This window comes from Mytilus trossulus, chromosome 12, assembly GCF_036588685.1.
Source record: "Mytilus trossulus isolate FHL-02 chromosome 12, PNRI_Mtr1.1.1.hap1, whole genome shotgun sequence".
Lineage (NCBI taxonomy): Eukaryota > Metazoa > Mollusca > Bivalvia > Mytilida > Mytilidae > Mytilus > Mytilus trossulus.
Window position 1 is genome coordinate 18,526,198 of NC_086384.1, and position 26,181 is coordinate 18,552,378.

Below are 26,181 nucleotides of genomic sequence, written 5' to 3' on the forward strand. Positions count from 1 at the left end.
CTATTTTGGTACGAGTATACCATAATACTTACAATTATTTACATGTAAACATGTTTTTGGCCATGTGATATTTTCGTCCATGCTTTCAGCGCTCTCCTCTGGATACCGTATTCTACAGGAATAGTGTCCTTCGTCTTCCTTTGTTGCGCAAAATATGTTAAGAGATGGGTAATCAACTTGCGATCCTTTGTATTTGTTTGATGTGGTCTCATCAACTGTCAGCTTTACTTCTTCGGAATTTTTCTTCATAACCCAATACACCTTCGAACCATCGGGCAACGGTACTACTGTTTTACATTCGAGTGTGCATCCACCACCGACTTTCACTTCAAACGAAGGCTTTATTTTCAGTCGTGGAAATTCTAAGTTTAAAAAAAAATATTAACATGCAGATACAGGTTCCATGCAAATTTATGTTTCATGTTTTAATGATCATGAATTACACCAAAAGCTTTATTTCCTACATGTATTATATGTAGATCGAGACCAACAACGACATGAAAAAAAATTCAAGCAGTTCAAATCGCTATCATTTATCTAGAAAGGAATGACATTTCTCAATTTAGTATCATCTCAAAAGATCAATACAAACCCTTCTTTCAATTGGAGTGAAATACAATACATCAGATTAGATATTAATGTGGAAAACATTTTTTTTTCGTATTTTGAATTCAATATCATTTCTTTTTTCATCACAAAAGCAATTGTTTTGTAGTATATTGGAAGATTAATAAACTTTGCGAAATAGTTTTAAAATATAAAAAAATATTCACTCACACAAACTACCCGACAGTTCCAGCACCGATCCGCTTAAATTAGTTGATGGAATAAAGGGAAAAGTTCCCAAATGAAACGATCACTGTACTGAGTTTGTTACTCATATTTAACACGAACTCACAACCATTCCACTATTAATTATAACTTACCGTAAGTTATTTTCTTCTGATAAGTTTGCCAGTCTTGTAATTTTGTCTCTTTCTTTTTCACATCTTTCATTTGATCTGTGTAGAGCTTTCCTTTCCCGTTATAGGTTTCTAAACGATGGAGGACTCTCTCTAGTATACCACATAGATCATAGTATTTGTTGTCATCCAACGAGAAGTTCTTTGAGTGAGCCATGTCATTTCTGGACAACCTGATGCGTTCAATATCGTCACCAATTAAAATGTCGGAATTCTGAATATCAGACCACCTTCCTCCCCATTTATGACTTGGAACATGCTTATTTTGTTTTCGAAGCTGTGCATACAGATATGTTATATCACATTCGTCTCTTTGTTTAACGAGAAAGCCACCACTATCGGCGATTAACAGGTCAAATAATGCACTGGTCAGAATTTCTAAAATGATGATGGCCATTCTTGTTGCATTTATTTGCTCACGGCTGAAGATTTTCTGAAAACGCAATTCACAATCATATTTACTAAGTTAAAACTACCTTCATGTGTATATAAAAGCAGATGCAAGATGACGAATGAAACTAAACATTACATCTTTAACCAGTCTCATCTTTAACGGGTTAAGAAATGGTCAGTGAAAATTAAATAATTATTCTTTTATATTTTTTTAGAACAAATATTTACAGTCAAATAGAATATTTTTTCATGTCATTCTATATGGTTACTGTCATAAAGGATTGTCATAAAGGATTATAGAATACACAGACGACAGCCGAAAAACAACAATCAAAAGATCTTCATAACAAACAACTCTCATTGCTAAACATGAGTGCAACAAGCAATACTCTACTTTGTTGTTGTTATCAATTATACACTAACATTGATTATTAATAAACTATGTTTCAAAGGAGTAGGTCCAGTAAGACCCCTTTTGGCCCCAAAATATAGAAGTTTTACAAAATTGTTAAAATGTAAACTTTTAGTTATCTATTGGACAGTTGAATGCTTCTGTTACATAAATATGGGCTGTTTTGGCAACACAATACACATATGGTACGATCACCATTTATTCATGCTAAATTACTGAAATCTTTACAATTCTAGCAATTTAGTTAAATTTTAGACGGTTTTTGTGTAAAATGAAAGTGGTCACATTCGTGTTCATCCTTAATATTGAAATTTAAGTTGTATTTGATGATAATACATAACATATATAATATAAAGGTTGAGGATGAACACGGATGCGGCCACTTTCGTTTTAAACCATCTGAAAAGTGACATTTTATGGCATATTTGGTATATTTCCATATTTGAGCTTGAATCAAATCGTTTGTAATGACTAGATGAGTTAAAATCTTTCACATAAACATGATAAACTAATTGATTCAAATAAAATAGCCACTTAAGTGAGTTGTAAAAAATGTGGTCAACATCTTTCGTCAGATGAAACCAAAATTTGAGGCCAAAATCGGTCCTTTCCAGATCTTACTCCTTTAAAAAACAAAATTATACACTTACACAATGTAGTGCTTAATATGAGATGATACAAACTAGAAAGGCAGAGATCTTTTTGTTTTAATTTTGTGATATGAATAGATTTTATTATGTCAATGAAATACTAAGACTCTTAACCTGCTCAATTTCTCCTAACCAATCAAAAAAAATTTCCTCTGAACTGTGGGTGTTTCCATGTTCTTCACAAAAATATTCTTTCTTTGGTTTGATGACTTTCAGTTCAACCATCCCATCAAGGCATTCGTAGTCTGTAAATTTGCATTTAAGCTTTAGTTCATACGATAAATTAGGCTGACCTGGGATCTCTTTCATCTCTTCAATGATTCCTATCAACTTTGCCTTGACATCTCGATACGAGCGCTTCTCTGGTTCTCCCCATTTCCATATTTGCATCTGCAAAACATTCCGATAATTAGCAACGAAAAGCTTTTCGCAACCGGTAGCATCTAAATTGTAAATCGCAAAATCTCTATAGAAGGCAGGATGTCGTCCATCAGATGTCTGTGGACCTTTGGCAACGGTGTAATATCGGGTACAGGCAACTAGAATCAGCGTGGCAAATGATGGTGGGAGAAAATCAAATGCAACACAAAGACATGATGATTTGGAAGCGCAGGAATAAAATATGTCGTTGATGTTGCTCAGTGATGTATTTTTGATCATACATGGTACATAGTAGTCTGTGTCTTCGTCAATTTCGCATGCGTTTGACATTGTTCTTGACCGAACAATAATGTTAATTTTTTCCATGATTTTCAGTAAGTGTATTCTGTATTTCCTTATGTTTACCTCCTGTCGCAGAAATATTTCATTTAATAGTTTCTCGCTCAGACGTCCATGCTGTCTCAGCTCTTCCCACTCTGTTTGATGGACCAAATCTTTCTGGAATTGGTCGGCTGTTATTATGCATTTAAATGCACTTGCCAACCATTGTGGATCTAACACGACGTATTCGGGTAGGTCCGAAAAGTAAACATATGTTCCGATGCCATTATGATACGTGAGAAACTGCTCTAATTCCTCTTCGTCTGTGATAGGTTGTATAATGTTGTTTGCAATTTCTGCAATATCTGATTTAGCAACTACAGGTTTTCCGCATGAATTTTCACCAGAAAGGGCCTTTTCGAGGTGGATCCATCTAGCGGGAGTTTTGATATTCCACTGTTTTCGGCTTTTTGCAATTTCAACTAAGTCTCTTCGTAAAATGTCGAATTCATCATCTGTATCATTTGTATTAGATATAACATAAATTTTTCGTATATTTCTTCGTATCTGGGAATTCCTTACTATCTCATGTACTTGGCGCTTAAATTTTGCATTGCAGTCAATGTTGTTTCCCTACAAAACAGGTAAAACTGGTTTGACACAAATTAATACACATACATACACAACTTCAAAGTATAATATTTAACAGACTTGATGATTCCAGTCTTTTCGAATTATCAAGTTATTATCACTCATTAGTAAATTAAACTGTTGCCAATCGTATGACATATACATATATCAATTTATGCGGTACGCTCAGTTTAGATGTTCGAGCACATTATACGATTTTAGTCACAATTATAAATTGTTTCACCGTAACGATGATTTTGTCTCTCAATTATCTAGGGGAATGATTTAGAGGACACTAGGTTAAAATTATATTATACGTATATGTATTATCATAATAATACAACAATGTCAAAGTCAACATACATGCATAAAAATTTAGCATCGTAACAAAGTTAAACCGAAAAGGTTTCTATGGTGATCAATATGAATACGCCGATACATTGTATCGTCGCAAGCAAATTATTCGTAGTGTATCACAAGGGGTTGCCTGAAATGTTCAAAGTTGTATAATGATTTTGTCAGAAAGTGTTATCCTACCTACTTTAAACTGATCTTTGTGTGTTCCTACAATGATAACGGGTGGTTCCTGATAATCATTGTTGTTTTCCTCGTCGACGGATAACTTGCAATGGCAACGAATAGTTTCAAGCCAAAATGCCAGACCGTCTGCAAAAAAAGTTTCTAGGTAATTAGTTTTATAGAGCGGATATCATACTTGTTTATATACATAATATGAACATTCAAACAGTCGATTAGAATCTGCTTTTCATAATTACTAGAAATTCACAACATTTTAGTCTCTTTCTCATCAATGGTATCCTTCGAGTGAATACTTGAAACACCCACAGTAGTGCAAACGACACTCAATTAGCAAAAAGATATTATTTTAATTCGTAAATGATACGCGTTTGGATTCAATTAACCTACAAATACACGTAGAAATTTAGTACTGCATAACACTGTGACAATAACTAATCAAGTTAAACGATATCAAATTAAAAGTGGAGAGTGAATTGATGGACAATATTATTTCTTAAAAAAAATATAACGCTTTGGCAGCTGTAGCTGCCATGTACTGCTGCCATGAAAAGTCGACGGTTGTCAACATTTGGATAAAATTATTGGATTTTTGTAATAAAAAAGTTTGAACCTGAAATGATTATCCCTGGAAGACACACATTTTCTGTGGACAAATTATGTAACATCTTGTTCATGTTGTTACACTGTATTCCGCTTGTATACATGAACTTACATTCTGAGTCGTCAATTTTAATAGTGTCCATCACATTTAAAACAACAACATATATGGATTCCTGGCCAAAAAAGGTCTGATGTGTATTGAAGTGTTCTCGGTCTCCTGCAAAATCCCATATTGCGATTGGTGCAGTATCTTCAGCGTCAATTTCAGCATAAACGATGTCATAAAGATTGTAAAAATCTTGTACTGGAACTTCTTGTGCTTGTGCTTCGTTGTCAGGCTTTTCTGACGCACTCTCGTCTGGTCTTTTCGAAGACAAGTAGCCTGTTGCCATGTTTGAATCGTGCGAAAGATTAGCTTTACTTTTCGCAATACAGCATTTCAAAAGCCTTGAATTTATTTCATTGTCATACGTACGACCTGAAAACGACAAGATATGAAAAATTATCCCTAAGTCTCAAAAGCATAAATCAATCATTTTGTCATAATTCGACTAAATAAAAGACGTGATGGAATATTTAGAAAAAGTATGTTGTCTATTAACAATCAAGTCCCTAGGTTGTAACATTCTCTGGGTACATTGTGTTTGAATCAGAATTATGAAAGGGGTTTGGTTTTTAGTACAATGCAAGCGTGTAATAATGAAAATAAATTCTCCTAAATATCCGTTTGAAATTGTTCAAAACTGCATAACCTCAAATACATAGATAGGTTCTAGCTTAAAAAGTCCTCTGATTATTCTATAAAAATTTTAAAGCGTTTCAGTTCTTCTTAGAAAGGGACGATTTGCTTTACTTCTCAAATTTATAACCTGTTAATCTTATAAGCTTTAGAAACATAGTTCTCAAGTTTACCTATTTCCAAATAGTTATCAAAGGTACCAGGATTATAATTTAGTACGCCATACGCGCGTTTCGTCTACATAAGACTCATCAGTGACGCTCAAATCAAAAATATTCATCAACCCAAACAAGTACAAAGTTGAAGAGCATTGAGGATCTAAAATTCCAAAAAGTTGTGCCAAATACGGCTAAGGTAATCTATGCCTGGGTTAAGAAAATCCTTAGTTTTTCAAAAAGTTCAAAGTTTTGTATACAGGAAATTTATAAAAAGACCACATTATTGATATTCATGTCAACACCGAAGTGTTGACTACTGGGCTGGTGATACCCTCGGGGAAGAAACGTCCACCAGCAGTGGTATCGACCCAGTGGTGTAAATAGTTATCAAAGGTACCAGGATTATAATTTAGTACGCCATACGCGCGTTTCGTCTACTTAAGACTCATCAGTGACGCTCAAATCAAAAATATTTACTAACCCAAACAAGTACAAAGTTGAAGAGCATTGAGGATCCAAAATTCCAAAAAGTTGTGCCAAATACGGCTAAGGTAATCTATGCCTGGGTTAAGAAAATCCTTAGTTTTTCAAAAAGTTCAAAGTTTTGTATACAGGAAATTTATAAAAAGACCACATTATTGATATTCATGTCAACACCGAAGTGTTGACTACTAGGCTGGTGATACCCTCGGGGACGAAACGTCCACCAGCAGTGGTATCGACCCAGTGGTGTAAATAGTTATCAAAGGTACCAGGATTATAATTTAGTACGCCATACGCGCGTTTCGTCTACATAAGACTCATCAGTGACGCTTAAATCAAAAATATTTATAAACCCAAACAAATACAAAGATGAAGAGCATTGAGGATCCAAAATTCCAAAAAGTTGTGCCAAATACGGCTAAGGTAATCTATGCCTGGGATAAGAAAATCCTTAGTTTTTCAAAAAGTTCAACGTTTTGTATACAGGAAATTTATAAAAAGACCACATTATTGATATTCATGTCAACACCGAAGTGTTGACTACTGGGCTGGTGATACGCTCGGGGACGAAACGTCCACCAGCAGTGGCATCGACCCAGTGGTGTAAATAGTTATCAAAGGTACCAGGATTATAATTTAGTACGCCATACGCGCGTTTCGTCTACATAAGACTCATCAGTGACGCTCAAATCAAAAATATTCATAAACCCAAACAAGTTCAAAGTTGAAGAGCATTGAGGATCCAAAATTCCAAAAAGTTGTGCCAAATACGGCTAAGGTAATCTATGCCTGGGATAAGAAAATCCTTAGTTTTTCAAAAAGTTCAAATTTTTGTATACAGGAAATTTATAAAAAGACCACATTATTGATATTCATGTCAACACCGAAGTGTTGACTACTGGGCTGGTGATACCCTCGGGGACGAAACGTCCACCAGCAGTGGCATCGACCCAGTGGTGTAAATAGTTATCAAAGGTACCAGGATTATAATTTAGTACGCCATACGCGCGTTTCGTCTACATAAGACTCATCAGTGACGCTCAAATCAAAAATACTTATTAACCCAAACAAGTACAAAGTTGAAGAGCATTGAGGATCCAAAATTCCAAACAGTTGTGCCAAATACGGCTAAGGTAATCTATGCCTAGGATAAGAAAATCCTTAGTTTTTCAAAAAGTTCAAAGTTTTGTATACAGGAAATTTATAAAAAGACCACATTATTGATATTCATGTCAACACCGAAGTGTTGACTACTGGGCTGGTGATACGCTCGGGGACGAAACGTCCACCAGCAGTGGCATCGACCCAGTGGTGTAAATAGTTATCAAAGGTACCAGGATTATAATTTAGTACGCCATACGCGCGTTTCGTCTACATAAGACTCACCAGTGACGCTCGAATCAAAAATATTTATAAACCCAAACAAGTAAAAAGTTGAAGAGCATTGAGGATCCAAAATTCCAAAAAGTTGTGCCAAATACGGCTAAGGTAATCTATGCCTGGGATAAGAAAATCCTTAGTTTTTCAAAAAGTTCAAAGTTTTGTATACAGGAAATTTATAAAAAGACCACATTATTGATATTCATGTCAACACCGAAGTGTTGACTACTGGGCTGGTGATACCCTCGGGGACGAAACGTCCACCAGCAGTGGCATCGACCCAGTGGTGTAAATAGTTATCAAAGATACCAGGATTATAAGCCAGCTGTTATCTTGTTTTTCTATTTTCTTACACACATGTTTGAAGCACAATGAATTTTGAAACGATAATTGGATTGTCCATTGGGGGGTCCACGCTTCTGATACCTGAATGATTACAGTCGTAAATAAGGGGTTTCGTTCTATGAGTATTGTTATATACATACATGTTTATAGCTACATTTTAGTAAAACCCGACTAAGTACGCTGAGATTTTATCAAGTTTTCAGTTATATGAGTTGAATAAAATCAATAGTTGACAATAAATTCTAATAAAATATAAAGCAATGAAAACAATAAATGAATATACTTATGGATTTATAATTTTCGAAATACCAAGGATTAATTGCATCTCCAAGTTAGAATAGATTACTTCAGCGGAGTCTTTTACTTTTAAATAGAATGAGTGTCAGATTTTCAAAAAGTCAAACCTGGGAACTGTGATGAGTTTATTCAAAACTGATATACGGCGGATATTTTTGATTGAGTTATAAACTTACCATCATGAAAGATCCAGTCCCCTTCATTTACTTTGCCTCTGCACTTTAGTGTATGTATTTCAATTCCATTTGTTTGCTGCACATTTTCAACTGATTCCTTTAAAAGTCGTTTTGTAAGGCTTGTCTTTCCAGTATTTTTTCGTCCTACAATTGCCAGACGAATCCCATTGCTTCTTTCTTCGCCATCTTTCAAACAATTAAGATAAATATTGACCGATTCGTGATCCAAGCGAGTAAGTACATCGGGAATAAACCTTTTGGAGTTTTGTCGCTGTACATCTGTAGGCGGTGTCTTATCCCACAAGGAACTGTAGCTATAATCTTCAATTTAATACATATGACAAGAAATTAGAAAGATAAACACACACACCTTGCAGTAAAACAGCACACATCAATCAGTCATCTGATTTGCGCAACATTTTGAGCGGTTTTAAACTATTTGTAAGTTCACACAAAATTTCAAATGAAAAACTTTAATAAAAGAACATGCTGTTGTCGAATTCGTATATCTATTCACTTGTTCAATAACGTAACTCTTTTCAGTTGTCAAGAAAATGTAGATAATATGTGGTCTTGTATTCCTTGGATTTTGTGTAACAAGGAACTTATGTAATAATATTCTTAGAATGATAAGGTCATCAATAGTCGTTCTCTCATGAATCAAAACTAATAAAAAACATGAATAAAAAGACGAGAGAAAAGGGGGTCACAGTAAATTCTAAAACATAAAAATCGACACAACTTGCTGAATTTGCAACTTTATGAAATTATTTCCCCCGCAATACCACAAACCCACTATGAATGCAATGACTCTTATGGACGGTTGACGAAATATTGAAATTGTTCATCATAGCAAAATTAAGTCGTTGACACATTAATCTGCACTATTGAACTTATTACCATTTGATTTATATCAGGCCAAAAGGTTACAGTTTATGTCAACCATGACCATTTCCCTTATCAACTTTTGTCCAAATGTCTAAAAGCGAAAGAGATACAGAAAAATATTTTGGACATCTATTCAAAATTTTACATTTGTTTACGGAAAAACTTCTACTGGGGTCTCACCATTTTAAGGATGCAGAATTGTCGTACGTGGTTATTACTCAGAAACTGTTAGTCGTAGGGACACATAGATAACGCACCTATATTTTGTCACCAGTAAAGTACATTGCAATACGACTGACAAAGAAGAAATTACTTAAGAAAACTATCAGTGAACACATAAATTGCCAGAAAATTATTTTACTTTATCATAAAAAAATTCAGGATAATGAATGATGATTTACCATTTTTGTAGTTGACCTTAGCAATGTACTCCTGATATTCATACTCTTCCACCAGTTCCTAGGAAAGAGACAACATTTCTTATACAGGAAATTTACTATCAAAATCATTAAAAAATTAATACATTTATTTATTACAGAGGAAAACTATAAGAATTGTAAATCCAAAACTAAATAAAAAAAATATATTAATAGAAAAAAACCTATATGGTTAATATTGCGACATTTTGCCGATCATAAAATAGACGTCTATGGAGACTCTTTCTCAGAACAGTTGGCTATGAGTTAAGTTATTTGCAAAATGACTAAACTCTTCTTAAATCTATTTTAATCTTATATGTATTTATGAATTCGAGCGATTTGTCTTAACAGTCATAAATGGTTTCTAGTACAAATATAATATAACTCGATCATTACCAAATTTTCTTTTATTTAACTATTACCAAAATATACGAAACTGCGTGCGCACACAGTCTTATTCCGTGATGTGGCAAAACATTGAATGTTGTACTTGCAGCATTGTTTTTTTAATTAATTGTTGTGATATTACATCATTTAAGTTAAACCTGTTAAAGGTGAAGGTTTGATAGAAATTCAGACAAAAACAATGTTCGATGTGTTTTAGTTACAACATATCAACATTTTGTCTTATTCATGCTACAGAGATATAACAATATGTGGTATGAGAGCCAATGAGACTACTCTCCATCCAAATAATAATTTGTTAAAGTAAATCCTTATAGGTCAAAGAACGGCCTTCAATATGGAGCTTTGGCTCACCCCGAACAACAAGCTATTAAGGGCCCCAACAATGACATACCTGTTTTACTTGAAGTTTGAAAATGGCAACATTCACGTCTATTCGTTTTAATTCTAAATGTTTAACTAATATTTTACTTAACACGTGCAACTGATCTCTGAGTTTTTAAATTAAGGATTAAATTGTTTATCAAAATTATGGTATACAAATATTAGATATTAGAATTTCGGTTATGTTGTTCACTGAAATGACTGATGTATCTATACTACGAAAATAACGAGGTCCAATTTGTTAGTCGGCATAATCTTATGTATTACAATTGAATATTCATATGAAAGTTTTAATGATATGTGCATAGGTGTCGCTGATAAGTCAGTTTTAGGCTGACATAAATTCCTATATTGAAGGTGTCATCATATCATTTATTACTAAATTCCTTGCAATTACATAAACGGTACCAATTTTTCTGCACCAGATGCGCATTTCAACAATCATTGTATCTTCAGTGATGCTCGAGGTCAAAATATTCGGAAATCCTAAGCTTATTAAAAAGATGAAGAGCTAAAAACCAAAAAGAACAAAAAAGTGTAGCCAAAGCCTGGCAAGGAGTCAGAGCTTTGCATGAGGGGGATACATTCCTTAATTTCTGTAGGTTACAACTCTAATTTTTAGTGAGATTTGTATTTTCCTCATTCTTTAGTTTTCTATATAGAGTTTTTTAAACAGTTGTTTCGTCATTTCCAATTCGTTTACCCTAAAATAGTCCTCCGAATAAAATATGTGTGCAACTCTTGATATGATTATACAGTGTTGGAATAATACATTCTTGTTCAACAAAGTGTCGAAAATATTTTCAATGTATTTACTAAGAATTCTTAATGAACTGCCTGTCCCATTAAAAAAGAAAGGCGAAAGATACTATATAAAGGGATATTCTAACTCAAGTCAATTACAAACGAGGTCATTGAGTGCAGAAAAAAGACGCTTTTTTCAACTGCATTGTAACATTTGCCGCATTACCATAAACTTTTATGGCTGTAATACAACCATCACATTGATAGTAACAGGAATTGGAACCCACGTTTCTGGTTTGTAATGGTAACCTATTTAAATTACATTCCGAATAATTGAATTCCTGTAACCTAGACAATGACTGAATGGTTACGGATTCTTTTGAATGCAGAAAAAAATGTTGAAGCACACCTAAATAGACCAAAAAATTAAAAAAAATGTTTAATGGTTTTCACTTTTTGCTTATTAAGTGTTGTTTGTTATATAAATTGCCGTTAAAGTAAAAAAAATGATTAACTACAGTATATTTCAATTGTATTAAGAAGCTCTATTGGAAGGGAAGTTTCCAAGCTTATTTCATTTTATCATTAAATAAGATTTTTTCGGATACTGCACAATTATAGTACATCGTAGTATGATATAACTGCAAATAATAAATCAAACATTTAAACTGATAGAACAAACTGTACGAATTACAATTCTTCCTTAGGATTAGACTTAACCGATTGCATACTACCCATAGTGTTTCCTCAAATGCATAATAAAAAGGCTCTAGATAAATTTTAACAACAATATGTTCTCACAATGATATCCGGTACTTACTTGATTATTGTGCTTGAAATACATGGGAGGATAATGGAAATCCACGTCATCATGAGTATGCTCCGCTAAATATTAAATGTATTTTATATACACAAAAATCATTTATTGGATTTGATATAATTGACAGTACTGAAACATACAAATAAAGTTATAAACACAGAAAGAGATTTCATTTTCATAGCCATGTTGGTATCACAGAATATTGTAAGCTTTTTGGGATCGTTTATTCTGACTTTTATATGTAACAATTAGTTATTAACTGACAACCAGTGTGTGGTGCCAGATTTATGTTTGATTGAATATATTGTACCTTCCAAATGTCGTTCCTGTTTTTTTTTAATTTTCTAATTGACGAATGGAAAGACAAACTCATGACGGTATTTAATACACAAAGGTTATAGTTCTGATAGGATACCAGAGGGACATTCAAACTCGAAAATAAACTGACAAAGCCATGGCTTGAAAAGAAAAAAAGACCAAAAGACAAACAATAGTACACAAAACATAACATAGAAAAAACTAACGACTGAGCAACACGAACCCCACCAATAACTGGGGGTAATCTCGGGTGCTCCGGAAAGGTAAGCAGATCCTGCTACACATGTGGCACACGTCGTGTTGTTCATGTACGAACAAACCCGGTAATAAGTCTAATTCGGTAGATCACATTTGGAAAAAGGGGACGGGATTGTAGTAACGAAATTAGGAATATAACCGCTACCATCTATGAAACGAATATTCCATAACGATCAACCAACTCGTGATGGCGTCCGTAAAACTGACGAAGGGGGATGATTGCAACTTCACCACTGAAAACTCTTTTTTAGCTTTCTTGTGAGCAGCAACACTCGATCTATGTACAGTGGTATAACAGATTAGGACTGATATCTTGCTTTACCTCAATATTGACACATATGGTCGACTTCAAACTAAAAAATGGAAAACGGAATGATTTCAACTTCCAAGTGGTCAACTTCCTATTTCTCATCAGTAACATACCCTCATCCTAATTCGTATGGCGCTTGACTAAATGTGGATCCGGGTGGCGGGTGTTGCATGCATATCAAGAGACGATTACATTGTCACCCGGTTTTGCTCCTTTAGAGTTCGTCGATTCCCTAGGTTTTGAAATAGTTCCTTGATTTGTGAGATTTGGCCATTAGTAAGCTAACGTTGCCTGAATTTTTCAAGCTAATATTTTAATATGTTATATGTAATTTACCCTAAAGACCAGAACATCAAAAATGGTAACAATTTACACCATTATATACGGAAGGGTGGTAAAATGTTTCTCAAATAATCGAAACTGTTGATCGGCGAGTCAACTATAAAATCAAAATGACATACGAGAACTAAATGTTAACCATGTGAATACAAATTTTTAAGAGAAGTTTACATGGATGAAAGTTAATGTAGGTGAGTGGTAGATTTATAGTAAAGGGTACTGCAACCCATTTTTTCTAGATAGTTTATTATTCATGAGATAAATTTGGAACACTACTAGTACCCTATGGAAATTGCATTACAATTAAATGCGTCCCTGTAACCTGTAAAGTGACTAAATGGCCATGAAATGAGTGCAAGAAAAGTATTGGGGCACATGGAAATATATGATAAAAAGGGACATTAAAAATATTTAATAGTTTTTATCATTTGATTATTAAAAATATATTCTAATAGGAAAAACCGTGAAAGTTAAAAAAAAAAAAATTCAATTATGTTTCGACGATTTTATTGGAAGCAAAACTTTTAAATGTATCACAACTAGTAAGAACACAATATGTGTCTTTTGGAATGCTCTTTTTACATGCAAAAGGTAGCAGTTATGAACACTTTTAAACTTCGAGTAACCGTTATATTTGATTTTCTCGACTATTTCCTGTGAACTAAGCGGATAAGTCTAGTAGAGTAAATCAATAATGATCAATTAAAATCTATTCTGATAATTCATTTTTTCTATACTAGTTTAGTGTACTATGATATAACTGTAATCAATAAATAAAATTGTCAAACTACTTAAAAAAATCAGTACGAGTCTCTATTCTTCCTTGCGTTTATAATCAGCTAATCGCAAATTATCCTCAGCCTTTGTTTAAATGCAAAATAACATGAGTAAGAAGGCTTCAAATAAATGTCAACAAAATATGATCTCCGGTACTTACTTTGTGTTTTTGAAAAGTGATGTTATCGGTGAAAGCAATTCAATTTCTGTATTACTTACATATTATTCTACATGTTTGTTGATGAAGTATGTATTATATTACATATGAATGGAAATTTTTTGAAAAAAATAGTATCCAACATATATTCATATACATATATATATATATTGGTCATAATACATTACATCTCTCTGGTTGTCAGTTTATTGTTGAGTTTGCTATGGTTGAGACTTGGTCGAGTATAGATAATGGCAACAGTTCAAAACTCATGAATCCATGGACAAAAAACAAAATAGGGGTAACCGAGGGAAACGAATTAAATATAAGAAGAGAACAAACAGTCCAGACTCAAATCATATGTGGTAGAGATTCTACATTGTTATATTTATTAAAACAAAAAAGTAAAATTCTGAACGGTCGAGTAAAAATTCAGAACAGCCTAGTACTTTGTACCATTTTACAGTTGGTTTGTAATGTATAAGAATGTCGTTTGATGACGATCTGATAACTTATAGAGTTGCAAGTGTATTACTATTTATTCAAATATGTGTTTTACGCATATAAATACCGTTGATATTTTCTGCAGGTAAACATGGTGGTGGCATTCGTCTTCTTGGTGGCAATGGTTGAGGCAAGGATTTACTTCTTGGCACATTGCCTACATCCGAAAAATAGAAACTGTTAACATACTATATAAGAATAAATCATTTCTATCGAACACAGTATTATTTTATGTAGGGGTTTCATTCGATAGACGCAATTTTTTTTATTATTCTTAACTTCAAGGTAAATCGAGCAAATTTATTTAATAATTATTTTTGTGTACTTTACACCGTGCTCATGTGGGTCTTATATCTGATCTTATTGCTGTGTCCACAATTGATATTCTACGTATATCACCTGTATCGGTGTGAACAATTCCATGTTTATATCACATGCCATTTCCGTGGGAATTTCTTCTATTGACTCAGAGGCCGTACGAATGGATGTAAATTTAGATTAATGCATATGTATTGTGAAATATAATGTGTATATATTTTTGATGAATCGATGATCACATTTTCAACAACACAGTTAGATGTCAGGTTTTTAAACATTTAGTCTCTACTCTAGTCTATACTCAAAACTGAAGCCATGCAATAAACTGGTGAAGACTGAAGGGATATATTGGAAGATATTAAATGTGGCAAGCAAAATCGAGGGAATTGTGCAAATGATGATACAAGCATGAAAATTACCACAAAGCATCATTATTATAAACATTTTAAGAAATAACTGCTGGCCATTAAAAAAAAAAATTCAAGATGGCCACGGCCATTTTCTAAAATGGCTGTTTTCTTCATTTTGAAAATATTGATTTTTCTGGAAAACTTTTCTTTGAACTTCTTTTGGTAAAAATCAATTATCAGGTTTGGCGGCTACATTCCTTCCATCACATATTTATTAAAATGAATATTTGACATATCCAGTATTTGCGCATGCGCGAAAATATTACAAAATTCTTTAAAAACATTTGTGATATACTATGTACCATATATTTAGTATTTTTGGATATCTATTAAATGATATTATGAATTAGTTTAATAACATTTTTCAAGTTTTTGATACACATGTGTTTAACACTTTTGCGCATGTGCAAACTATTTATAGACATCAAGGGCGATTTGCATGCACAACCAGGCAATTCTCAAGTATTCGATGGATCAGCGAAAATATGGTGAATCCCGGAGAAACATCAATTGTAACTGCTGATCAGCCACTTTTGGGAATGTCCAAGCAAATTCAATTAGAATGGCCTGATTTTTACGGAAAAGATAAGTTTATCGTCATGGTTGGTGGATTGCACATTGAAATGACTTGTTATAAAACTATTGGTGATATATTGCGTGATAGGGGATGGAAAGGTTGTCTAACTGAAGCCAATATTGCAACGCCAAGAACGGTAGATTCTTTGTATGCATGTTCAAATGGAGCTAGGACTAGACAGGCGCATCAGACAACTGCGTGTATTTTGCTTGAACTGTTAATTTCGGATTATGAAAGCTAAACTCAAAATGGAAAAGTATGTCATGACTCTGTGACGTTCAATGATTTAAAAGACTGGTGTATGGAGTTATCTCGACCACAGTTTCATACCTGACGTTCAATTATAAATTAAGAACTTCTTCAGATTTTTGTGTTATGCTCATTTCATGAGTAAGAGTTCGTACTTTACAAAAAATCCATATAAAGCATGATAGAGTATTGTTTCAGGTTTTGATCGTGTAAGTTATGCTCGATCGTTACCAAACAATCTCCAAATTATGACCTCCCTTCCCGAACATCACCACCCACAGGTTGCAATTGAATTTGAAAATGATAATTTCACTGTACGTAAGACCAGCAAATTTCTTTCTAATAAAACAATTTGTCAGGCACAAAAACAGAATAATACATTTGCGAAGGGCGATGTTGGTGCCATGGGATTAACCAAAGATCCAATTAAGACAAATGGATGGTAGCTGGACCAGGAGTCAGTATACTAGAAGATGAATTTAAAAAGATTCTGTGGTTTGGGTCATTCGATAACAGATGAACGACCTAATGAAGATTTTTCGAAAACACAAAACGATGTATCCTTGAACAGCGTTAAAGGCTTTGTAAAGTGATGAACGAGTTTGTAAAATCATTTCAAGAAAAACAATACTCAATTTAGGAAATTGTTGCATAGGTAAGATATATAAATAAACTCTAAGAAATTGTCGAAACAAAACGGAGGTCTTTTGAAGCAAATGCAAATGAAAGAGAACCTGCTTTTTATAACCAAATTAAAAATAACAACTTCTTATTTTGGCCACAAAATGAAACTGGACACGTCTTTGTCAAAGACAAAACTAGATAATCATGGGTTTGGAGTATTTTTCTTTGTGAAGATGACAACGAAACAAAATTGTTCAAGTTTCTTGCTGACAAAATTGCTTCTTAAGAGACTAATACAAATGTGTATGTTACTCATAGTGAAAATATTCTTTGCAATTTCAATAAGGATACTTCCTATCTACCCCTTGTAATCATGACGAAGCAGATACACGAATGTTATTTCATCTAATGCCAGTCATACCAACTGACAAAATCAGCGGAAACCGTGTATTCGTGAATTCTATGACTTTGACCTGCTATGGACGATTCTCTATATTAAACAATTAACATTGTATTTTAGGGGTTGTTTACATTTTGAGTCGTATGACAAATGTATGTTGGACGATCCATATAACATTGCATTTATTGGATTGTAATGTTTACATTTTGAGTTGTGTTTGTATGTGGAAATCTTAATGAAAACAGCTCAATTTTATAATACTTTAGAAACATGACACACAGTTTTCACTTGAGTGTATCCAAATGACCTACATCACATCCTTGAAAATGGTATTGTAACGTTTATGGGTCATCGTAAATTCCCCTTTTTCTATTTATAGATACTATATTTATAACTATACTTGTCTGGTCACTTTTTCGCGGGGATCGTTTTTCTCGTGCTTGAGACTCAATGTTCCGACTTGGATATTTAAACCTCGTCAGGGCAGTATTTCTTTAGATTGGGGAAAACTTTCGTACTGGTAAGTTGTACTTTAAATTTCCATTTATTTTGTATTTTGATGTTTGACTTAAATATTTATTCTTCACATTTGATAAATGTCTTTTCGGTCTTGTAGTCAAACAGTTCTAAAATATTAAGTTCCGTTTCCGTTCTACGATAAATATAGGGAATTGTAAACTAGCTAGATATTTTATGATTTCGGGTCTATTAAGAGATGGAGTTCATTTTGATAGCGATATTTGGACAGATGGTTAATCCGAGGGATATTTTGGAGTAAAGGTCGTCAATCTACGGAATTGTTCGTGCCTACTTACTCTGAAATAGAATTTTGTATTATCGCATGATTTGGTTTTGGATCTTGAACTGGTCAATTTGATTGAAACACGTTTTTCAAACATTGCTCTGGTTGGATTGAAAGCTAAACGGGTATAGAGAAATGCGATGTTTTTTTTACTTGATCGATTTTTGTTCCCTAGTCATAGAATAATGAGATTCATGATCTAGTCTAACAAAGTCAGTGGGAACCAGTGGGTATAATTATTTTGTCTCGGAAGGTTGACGTCACAACTTGATTGAATGGAGAATATTTTAGTTAAAAACGATTAGTGTACAGCTCTCAATATTTTAAGGAAACGGACACCTCAAAATTCTAGTATCATTTTATTTTTTTATTCAATTAGATAGCGCTAAGGCCAAACGCTTCTATGAATTGGTTAACTTGTAATGGGTATTTTTCATTGCATCGTTCGACAAAAAGGGGAAGTTCGAGAGTGTATTGAAATTCGAAATTGATATTTTTGCCCTGGAGATACCGCGATATGATTTATATATTTATGTTGTCTTTGTCTATTAAATATGAAAATGTTTTATGAATTTTTGTCATTTGTTCTATGTGCAAATACATTGCTTTGCAAATCGTCATCACTGGTCATTTTTAGGTTTCTTATACCTGTCATTTATTGAATTTACTGTTTCGTTGTATTGTCAGTATGCTGTCAGAAGTCCTAGCTAGCAGGGTATAATGTCATGAGACAGATTATGAATGAGAATACGTTTACACACGAAAACCCATTTACGTTGCAGTATATCCCAATTTACTCATGGCATTTACGTGGGAATTCCGCAAATACCATACTGCCATATCGAATATACCAATTACAAAACAAAGAATCTGGGTTCGTTCGCGCCAAATCATGCTTGCGCCCACTCATGTTGGCCCCCTTTTGCGTTCGCACCCAAAGTCCGTTCACACTCTACACGTTCGCGCCCAAATATACTATGAATTATACAAATCGTACATTGTATCTTCATATCTTTTTTTGTAAACAATAATGATGATCGAGTCTAAATTTGTTGTGTGTTTAATATTTTGTAAACGAGTTTTTGAAAGTGTATTGCTATAAATATTTAGCCATCATATTGTCATACTTGTCCAATCACACATGGGATCAAAGGAGACAAGCTGTTAAAATAATTATATTTCATATTTTTAATTAAAAATCTTCAAAGTTTTAATCATTACAAGCTAAATATATGCAGTTATTTACATCACAGCAGTTAAAAGATCTTAAAAGGCTTAAAACAACAATCATGTTTTTTAAAACACTAAAAGATAATACCAAATTAGGCTGTGTATAAATATAAGAAGTAATCATACTTTTAATTAACATTTAAAAATTAATCATCAAATAAAAAAATAAAAAAAAAATATATGATTTCTTAAATTTTGTTCAAAGAAAATAAAATTACTTGGTATGTATACACATAAAAATATCTAATAATTTAACTAATTTCAACCTCCCTATTTCTGATACAAATCGGGCTCGAACGTGAAGGGTGCGAACGGACTTCGGGGGGTTACATGTAAGGTGCGAAAGTATATTGGGTGCGAACGGATATGATACCCAAAACAAATATATACATGTACATGTATAGTCACAGATGTTTGAAATTCTAGAAATGGCGGTGTAAAGATATGACAAACTCTACTATCATAGAAATAGGGAGGTACATCCAAAGTTCCAGGACTTCTGATCCAACCATGTATACGTAGTATGGTATGTAATTGAGATATAGTTTTGGTCGATAGATGTTTATGAAGGACCTGTACATATGTAGTACAAAGTATATCACTGGATTGAGCTCTTTGTCCAAGTGTATTATGAAAGTGCTTTGCTTGAGCTCAGTTCATTGTTATGCAATTCATTCATTGGGAAATAAAGATTTGACAGACAACTCTCATGTACAATGAATTGAATCCATTTTATGTACAATGTAAGTAATAGAGAGATAATAGCATTTTATTTAGATTTGAATCAAACATTTTTATCCATAAGCCAAATTTATAAAAAAAAAAAAAAAAAAAATTTTTCCAAACAACGCTTCTCTAGCTACTAGCAATATGATGCCTGATTATTATTATTTTACACTTTATTTTATACATCTATACTACCTACATGACACCTTAGTCCTGAGTGTAAATGGTCATCCAGTATGTTAAAAAAAAAATTTATAAGGCCTATTTGACCTTACTGAATTTAAAACTATATTTCATTGTTCATGTACAACATTTATCATTCATTTGTTTATTTCCTAATTTTTGTGAGTTAACAGCAATTATTAATTACTACAATACTCTTTCATACCACACCAAAACTGCCTTATACTGTATTGGTATTACCTATATTTGTATCTGTATCACAAAATGAATTGAAAAGATAATATTTTTGCAATACCTTTTTTCATATAGAATACTATAACTTTTTAGATCATTAGACATATTAAGTAGATGTTCATATCCCCTTGAAATTGTATCAGATGACTTCTGTAGCAGTTATATATTTTTTATGAGTCTGTGAAGCATGCTCACAACGGTTCTTTTGATGATATAATTTTCATACTGGCCAATTTTTTTGGCTTTGACCTGCTTTGGAAGATATATTTTCAAATAATTAATATGAAATAGCACAGAAGTTTACTCTCTAGCTCATCTAGCCCAAGCATCATGTCAGGCATTGTCATTACTAATGTCTTCTAAACTGAGTAAATTAATCCCTAAAACAATTAAATGTCTTTTAATCTGAGAAACAATTTCGACATTAAAACGAATGATCATGATGATCCTCCAAAAAGTAATATAAATAGCCAATACAAATAGTAAGTAAATAGATGTTCTCAGATACCATCTCCCATATAAAACAAAATCGCATCATGAACAAATGAACCTGTTATGGTTCCTCTCCTAGCTTTAAAATGTATCCAAAATCAAAGATGTGACACATATTTTATCATAATCATTTGGCATTAATGTAATTCGTGTCTCTTCCATGCCGGTTTTGAACATAAAAAAACTAAATATTAAATATACAACTCTCCTAATGCTCAGGTTGGTTGTAATATTATGCAACACAGTTATTAATATGGGAAAAACATAGAACTTTTTTTGTTAAATATACAAACATAATATCCATACTGATTTGTGTCCACACTTGTTTGAATACTAAGATAAACAGAAACCACAACAGTTTTACTTAAGATTTTTGAAAATTGTTTACCAGTATTCACAAAGGCGTGAACTTTTATAAAGATATTAATGCGTATAACCTTTTGTTGTGTTAAAATTTAAAAAAAAAAACCCGCATCAGACTATGAACATATTTCATAAAGGTAGAAATGGTATCAAGTGATATGATGCTTCAGAATTAGACATATGAACCACATATGATGTTATTTATATTGGATTACACATAAAACTAGTTACACATATTTAAAGAATGACTTCCTTACAGTACCTTTAATAAATATTTACAACTACTGATCCGTTGAAATTGCTGATGAACATTCTTTCCCCGTTGGTATATTCAATTATCAGAATTTTTCACTCTTTTTCAGATAATATTATGTTTATAGGGACAAACAGTGTTAGATACTCACTTTTGACGTGATGTTTATAGGGACAAACAGTGGTAGATGCTCACTTTTGACCAGACATAGTTGCTACAAGTGAGACATTAAGACACATCATTCTGCCTCTGATAGGGATAGGGTTAAAATATTTAGGATCAACTAATACTTTGCACTTATAGAATATTTGAAAGCCAAGTATGTATTAGAACCAAAACAGTCGACCAGCTTTATGACCAGAAAGGACATAATAATGATTTCCATATCTATCTACTGCCAACTTGGCATGAGATAGTTGAAACAATAGCTTATTTAATACTTTTTAAATTTGAATGTGGTCCAGACTCTACAGTCTAATATTTATTAAAACAAAAAAGTCAAATTCTGAACGGTCGAGTAAAAATTCAGAACAGCCTAGTACAAATTTGTACCATTTTACAGTTGATTTGTAATGTATAAGAATGTCATTTGATGACGATCTGATAACTTACAGAGTTGCTGGTTGATAGCTTACGTGTATGAATGTGTATTAATATTGATTCAAATATGTGTTTAACGCATATACATACCGTTGATATCTTCTGCAGGTAAACGTGGTAGTGGCACTCGTCTTCTTGGTGGCAATGGTTGAGGCAAGGATTTACTTCGTGGCACATTGCCTACATCTGAAAAATAGAAATTGTTTCAATACTAAATTAAATAGATACCACAACAGTTTTACTTAAGATTTTTAAATAAAGGCGTGAACTTTTATAATTATATTAATGTATGTAACCTTTTGTTGTGGTAAAATTAAAAAAAAAAACCTTTCAGACTATGAACATATTTCAAAGACATGATAGAGGTAGAAATGGTATCAAGTGATATGATGCTTCAGAGTTAGACATATAAACTACATATCATGTTATATATATTGAATAAGACATAAAACTAATTACACATATTTAAAGGATGACTTCTTTACAGTACCTTCTATAAATATTTACAACTACTGATCCGTTGAAATTGCTGATGTAAAATCTCTCCACGTTGGTATCATCAGTTATCAGAAGTTTTCACTCTTCTTCAGATAATATTATGTTCATAGGGACAAACAGTGTCAGGTATTAATATGCTCACTTTTGACCGGACATAGTTGCTATAAGTGAGACATGAAGACACATCTGCTTCTGATAGGAATAGGGTTAAGATATTTAAGATCAACTAATACTTTGCTCTTAACCTGTGAAGAGATGAAAGACAGTTCACAGCTACTTTGTCTTTAAACACGGACTTTGGGCAATGATTCACTAAGATTATGAACTTATGAATTCGACAATTTATTAGAGACCTGATTGTTTTGACCAATTCTGTCCAGTGTCCAGATCAACTTCTTCTCGTTTAGCACATGATGGCGTAGTCCTCAAAAAGAAATCCATAACTATTTTAAAGTAACGGTCCCACCTGATGTGTTGGGGTTCTCTGAACTTAGGACGATGAGATATCACCTTTCGGAGATGTTCATGTTGAATTATGTTTAGATTCCAAGCTATAACATGGCCAGAGAGACTGCAAATGTGGGGCGAGTGGGAACAGTCACATGTCAGAGTTGTTTTTAGGTATTCTTCAAAATGAATATCCTGCAATGCTTGCGAATATTTTATGGACATAAAATCAATTTATTGAAGCATCTCTATTAACATAATGCATATGATATTGATGAACATAACACAATAGTTCACAATTTTAAAATTTTTGTTTTTTTAAAGTTTACGAATTATCTTGAGATTAAGGAAACTATCGAAACAAGAAGTTCTGTTTATTATCTTGTAATTCCTCGATATTGACATAGATGCACGACTTCAAACTAAAGTCTGTGATAATGTGATGATGTCAACTTTCTAATTGTAAACTTTCCCTTTCCCAGCAATAGAATACCGTCTGCCCATTCGTATAATGTTTACATGTATGAATTCATCAGTTACGCAAGTGTATGTTCACACTTTCTTGACATCATTAGAAAGGGCGTTCTCCTTACACAAAAACTGCTCCAACAGGGTTATGAGGAACAGTGACTGGAATGGACACTCTATACGTTTAACCTTATTGATTAACAGATACAATATGTCTGTGTCTCAAATCACGAGCAAAATGTGTTAATAACCGTACAGTTTTAGATATCAGAACATTTGTCTTAATTGTATTTTCCATTTGGTTCTTATTCCCGATTCTGACATTTTGATTGAACGATGATAAGAATGGCGGATGATGCATGTATATCAAGAGAAGCTAACACTATCGATGCATCTGGTATCGCATTTTGATTAGCTCGTGCGATTTCTTTGTTTTATGTTTAATTTTGTTACCTTGATTTGTCTTTTTTATCGTTTGAACATCGGTAAAATAAGGGTGCCTGTAATTATCAAGATATAAAATTGTGTTAAATAAGTTAAGACTACAGTCTAATATTTAGTAAAAAAATAAAATTCTAACCGGTCGAGTAAAAACAGAACATTCGATGTCCAATTCTGAGGTTTATATTACACACGAACTTCATTTTATGACGGTCTGGTACCTTTTAAAGTTTTTAGCTGATACCTTCTTACGTGTTTATGTATTTATAAAGGTGTTGTGCTATACGCAAATAAATACCATTATTATCTTCTGCAGGTAACCATGGAGGTGGCAAGGTTCTCTTTGGTGGTAGTGGCGGTGGCAAGGAGCTTCTAAGGTGTATTCTACCTACACATGAAAAAATAGAAATTTTAAACTACTAAAATAAACCACAGCAGCATTACATCAGAATCTTGAAATTTTTAAACAGTAATCACAAACATGCAATTATATAAAGATATTGATAAATGCAACTGTTATAAATACGATGCGAACACAACGCGGGAACGTAGTATTGTATTCCAATAGGTATGAATTATTTTCCTTTTCATAACTAAATTATACCAGGCTGTTAATGTATTTGCGTGATTATATTTCACTTGTATTTTTCTTTTAAAGTATTCATATATGGAGTATGAATGATATCTTAGTCCTATATGCATATAACGTTTGTTATAATTTTGTAATATTATTTTTGCTTACCATTTTGTAAGAGCTTATTTAAATGAAATAATAATAATTGAAAATAAGTTAAAAGAGTGACAGACGCATTGATTAGAGTAAGAAGTGTGCAGTGCGATGCTCATTGGCCTATATGCAAGCCTTGTGGTGACATGGTGACTAAGCTGACTTAGTTGAAGGTTGGTTTTTGCTGCAAAGTTGTTTTTGGTGTGTTAAATATATGATTTGAATATGTCTTTTATTTCGTATCATAAAATTGTTATTTGTTTAACTGAATACCATATAAAGTGCCTTGTAATATATCATAAACACTGTAGCCCAGAATCACTCCCTTGACAGTAATTAGGTATTGTAACATAAAGACTTTGTGACGTTTCACTTGTATACCTGGGCATACTAGATCAAATTTTTCTTCATTTCGTAACATTTCCCAACATTTTGGTGCCGTGCAAATTTTAATCGGCTGAAATCAATCAGACAAGCAACCAGAAGTGTTGGGACAAGTTATTTAAAAAATATATGATTTGAAAAACGGACCAGACTGAGTAGATTTTTTGCAATATTCAAAGTGTAGAGTTAAAACAATACGAACAATTATAAAAATCAACAGTCTACTTTATCCTATGAAACAATGAATTATGATTTATTATTGAAAATAAACAACAGGGCCATAACCGCCTACAAACATTAACTATGGTCAAAGTCAAGAAAAATATTCCTGAATAGCAATCTTTCTATGACTCCTTTGAGTACATGTGAATCCAAGCTTACCAGACATTCAGAAATTCAAGTATCCAAATTCAAAGCTTTAAGGTGAAGCATCACATACCATTGATGGTTTCAAAATGACAAACGCAGTAAAAGTATTAAAAGAAAGAAACAGACAATCTAGAGAGTTGATACAGACACACATGCATGCAATTCTAGACATTACACCACCAAATAATGATTTAGCGACTGTTACATTTTTTAAAGATCGTATAGAGACATCCATACCCAGATTAGAAGCTTTGGTACTGGACAGTACTGGCTTAAATAATTGTGAGCAAGTTTTCGGGAGAAGTTAGACAACATCTAGCACGAGAACATGGATCACATACCTGAATGTTGTCAGATTTATGCAAAGCTATTCGTATGAGATAAATATAATTGAGGCAGACCAGGATTATGGTATCAAACAGTCATTCTACCACGCCTACATATATGTTTCTCGTTGAAACAAAACTTTACGGAAAAGAGTTGATCATGTGAAAAAAATAACCAAAGTGTTTTGACCAAGATACCATGTATTTTCTGTCAGGTAGTGCACCCACCGGTGCACTGAACACGAATTATAGATACAAATAAAAACGAAT

General features: G+C 33.0%; 1 protein-coding gene across 1 annotated transcript; it reads right to left on the reverse strand.

The window, feature by feature from the left end:
* LOC134692284 (uncharacterized) lies at nt 1–25,253 on the reverse strand. The gene is made up of 12 exons (XM_063552735.1): nt 25,106–25,253; nt 24,404–24,493; nt 22,342–22,437; nt 14,858–14,947; nt 12,128–12,192; nt 9,757–9,814; nt 8,468–8,788; nt 5,002–5,367; nt 4,291–4,415; nt 2,532–3,752; nt 927–1,395; nt 1–362 (listed from the first exon to the last, which is right to left on the reverse strand). The coding sequence occupies exons 1-12, from the start codon at nt 25,251–25,253 to the stop codon at nt 1–3; spliced, it is 3,411 nt and encodes a 1,136-aa protein (XP_063408805.1).
* Between the last annotated feature and the right edge of the window lie 928 nt (nt 25,254–26,181).

What these genes read in the sequence shown, in the direction of transcription:
- LOC134692284 (XM_063552735.1), bottom strand. Translation starts at nt 25,253, where the DNA reads ATGTTACGAAATGAAGAAAAATTTGATCTAGTATGCCCAGGTATACAA. An exon ending in ATTACAAGGCACTTTATATG is followed by an intron (nt 24,494 to 25,105) that starts GTATTCAGTTAA and finishes TTTCATGTGTAG; the next exon opens with GTAGAATACACCTTAGAAGC. An exon ending in ACCTGCAGAAGATAATAATG is followed by an intron (nt 22,438 to 24,403) that starts GTATTTATTTGC and finishes TCTATTTTTCAG; the next exon opens with ATGTAGGCAATGTGCCACGA.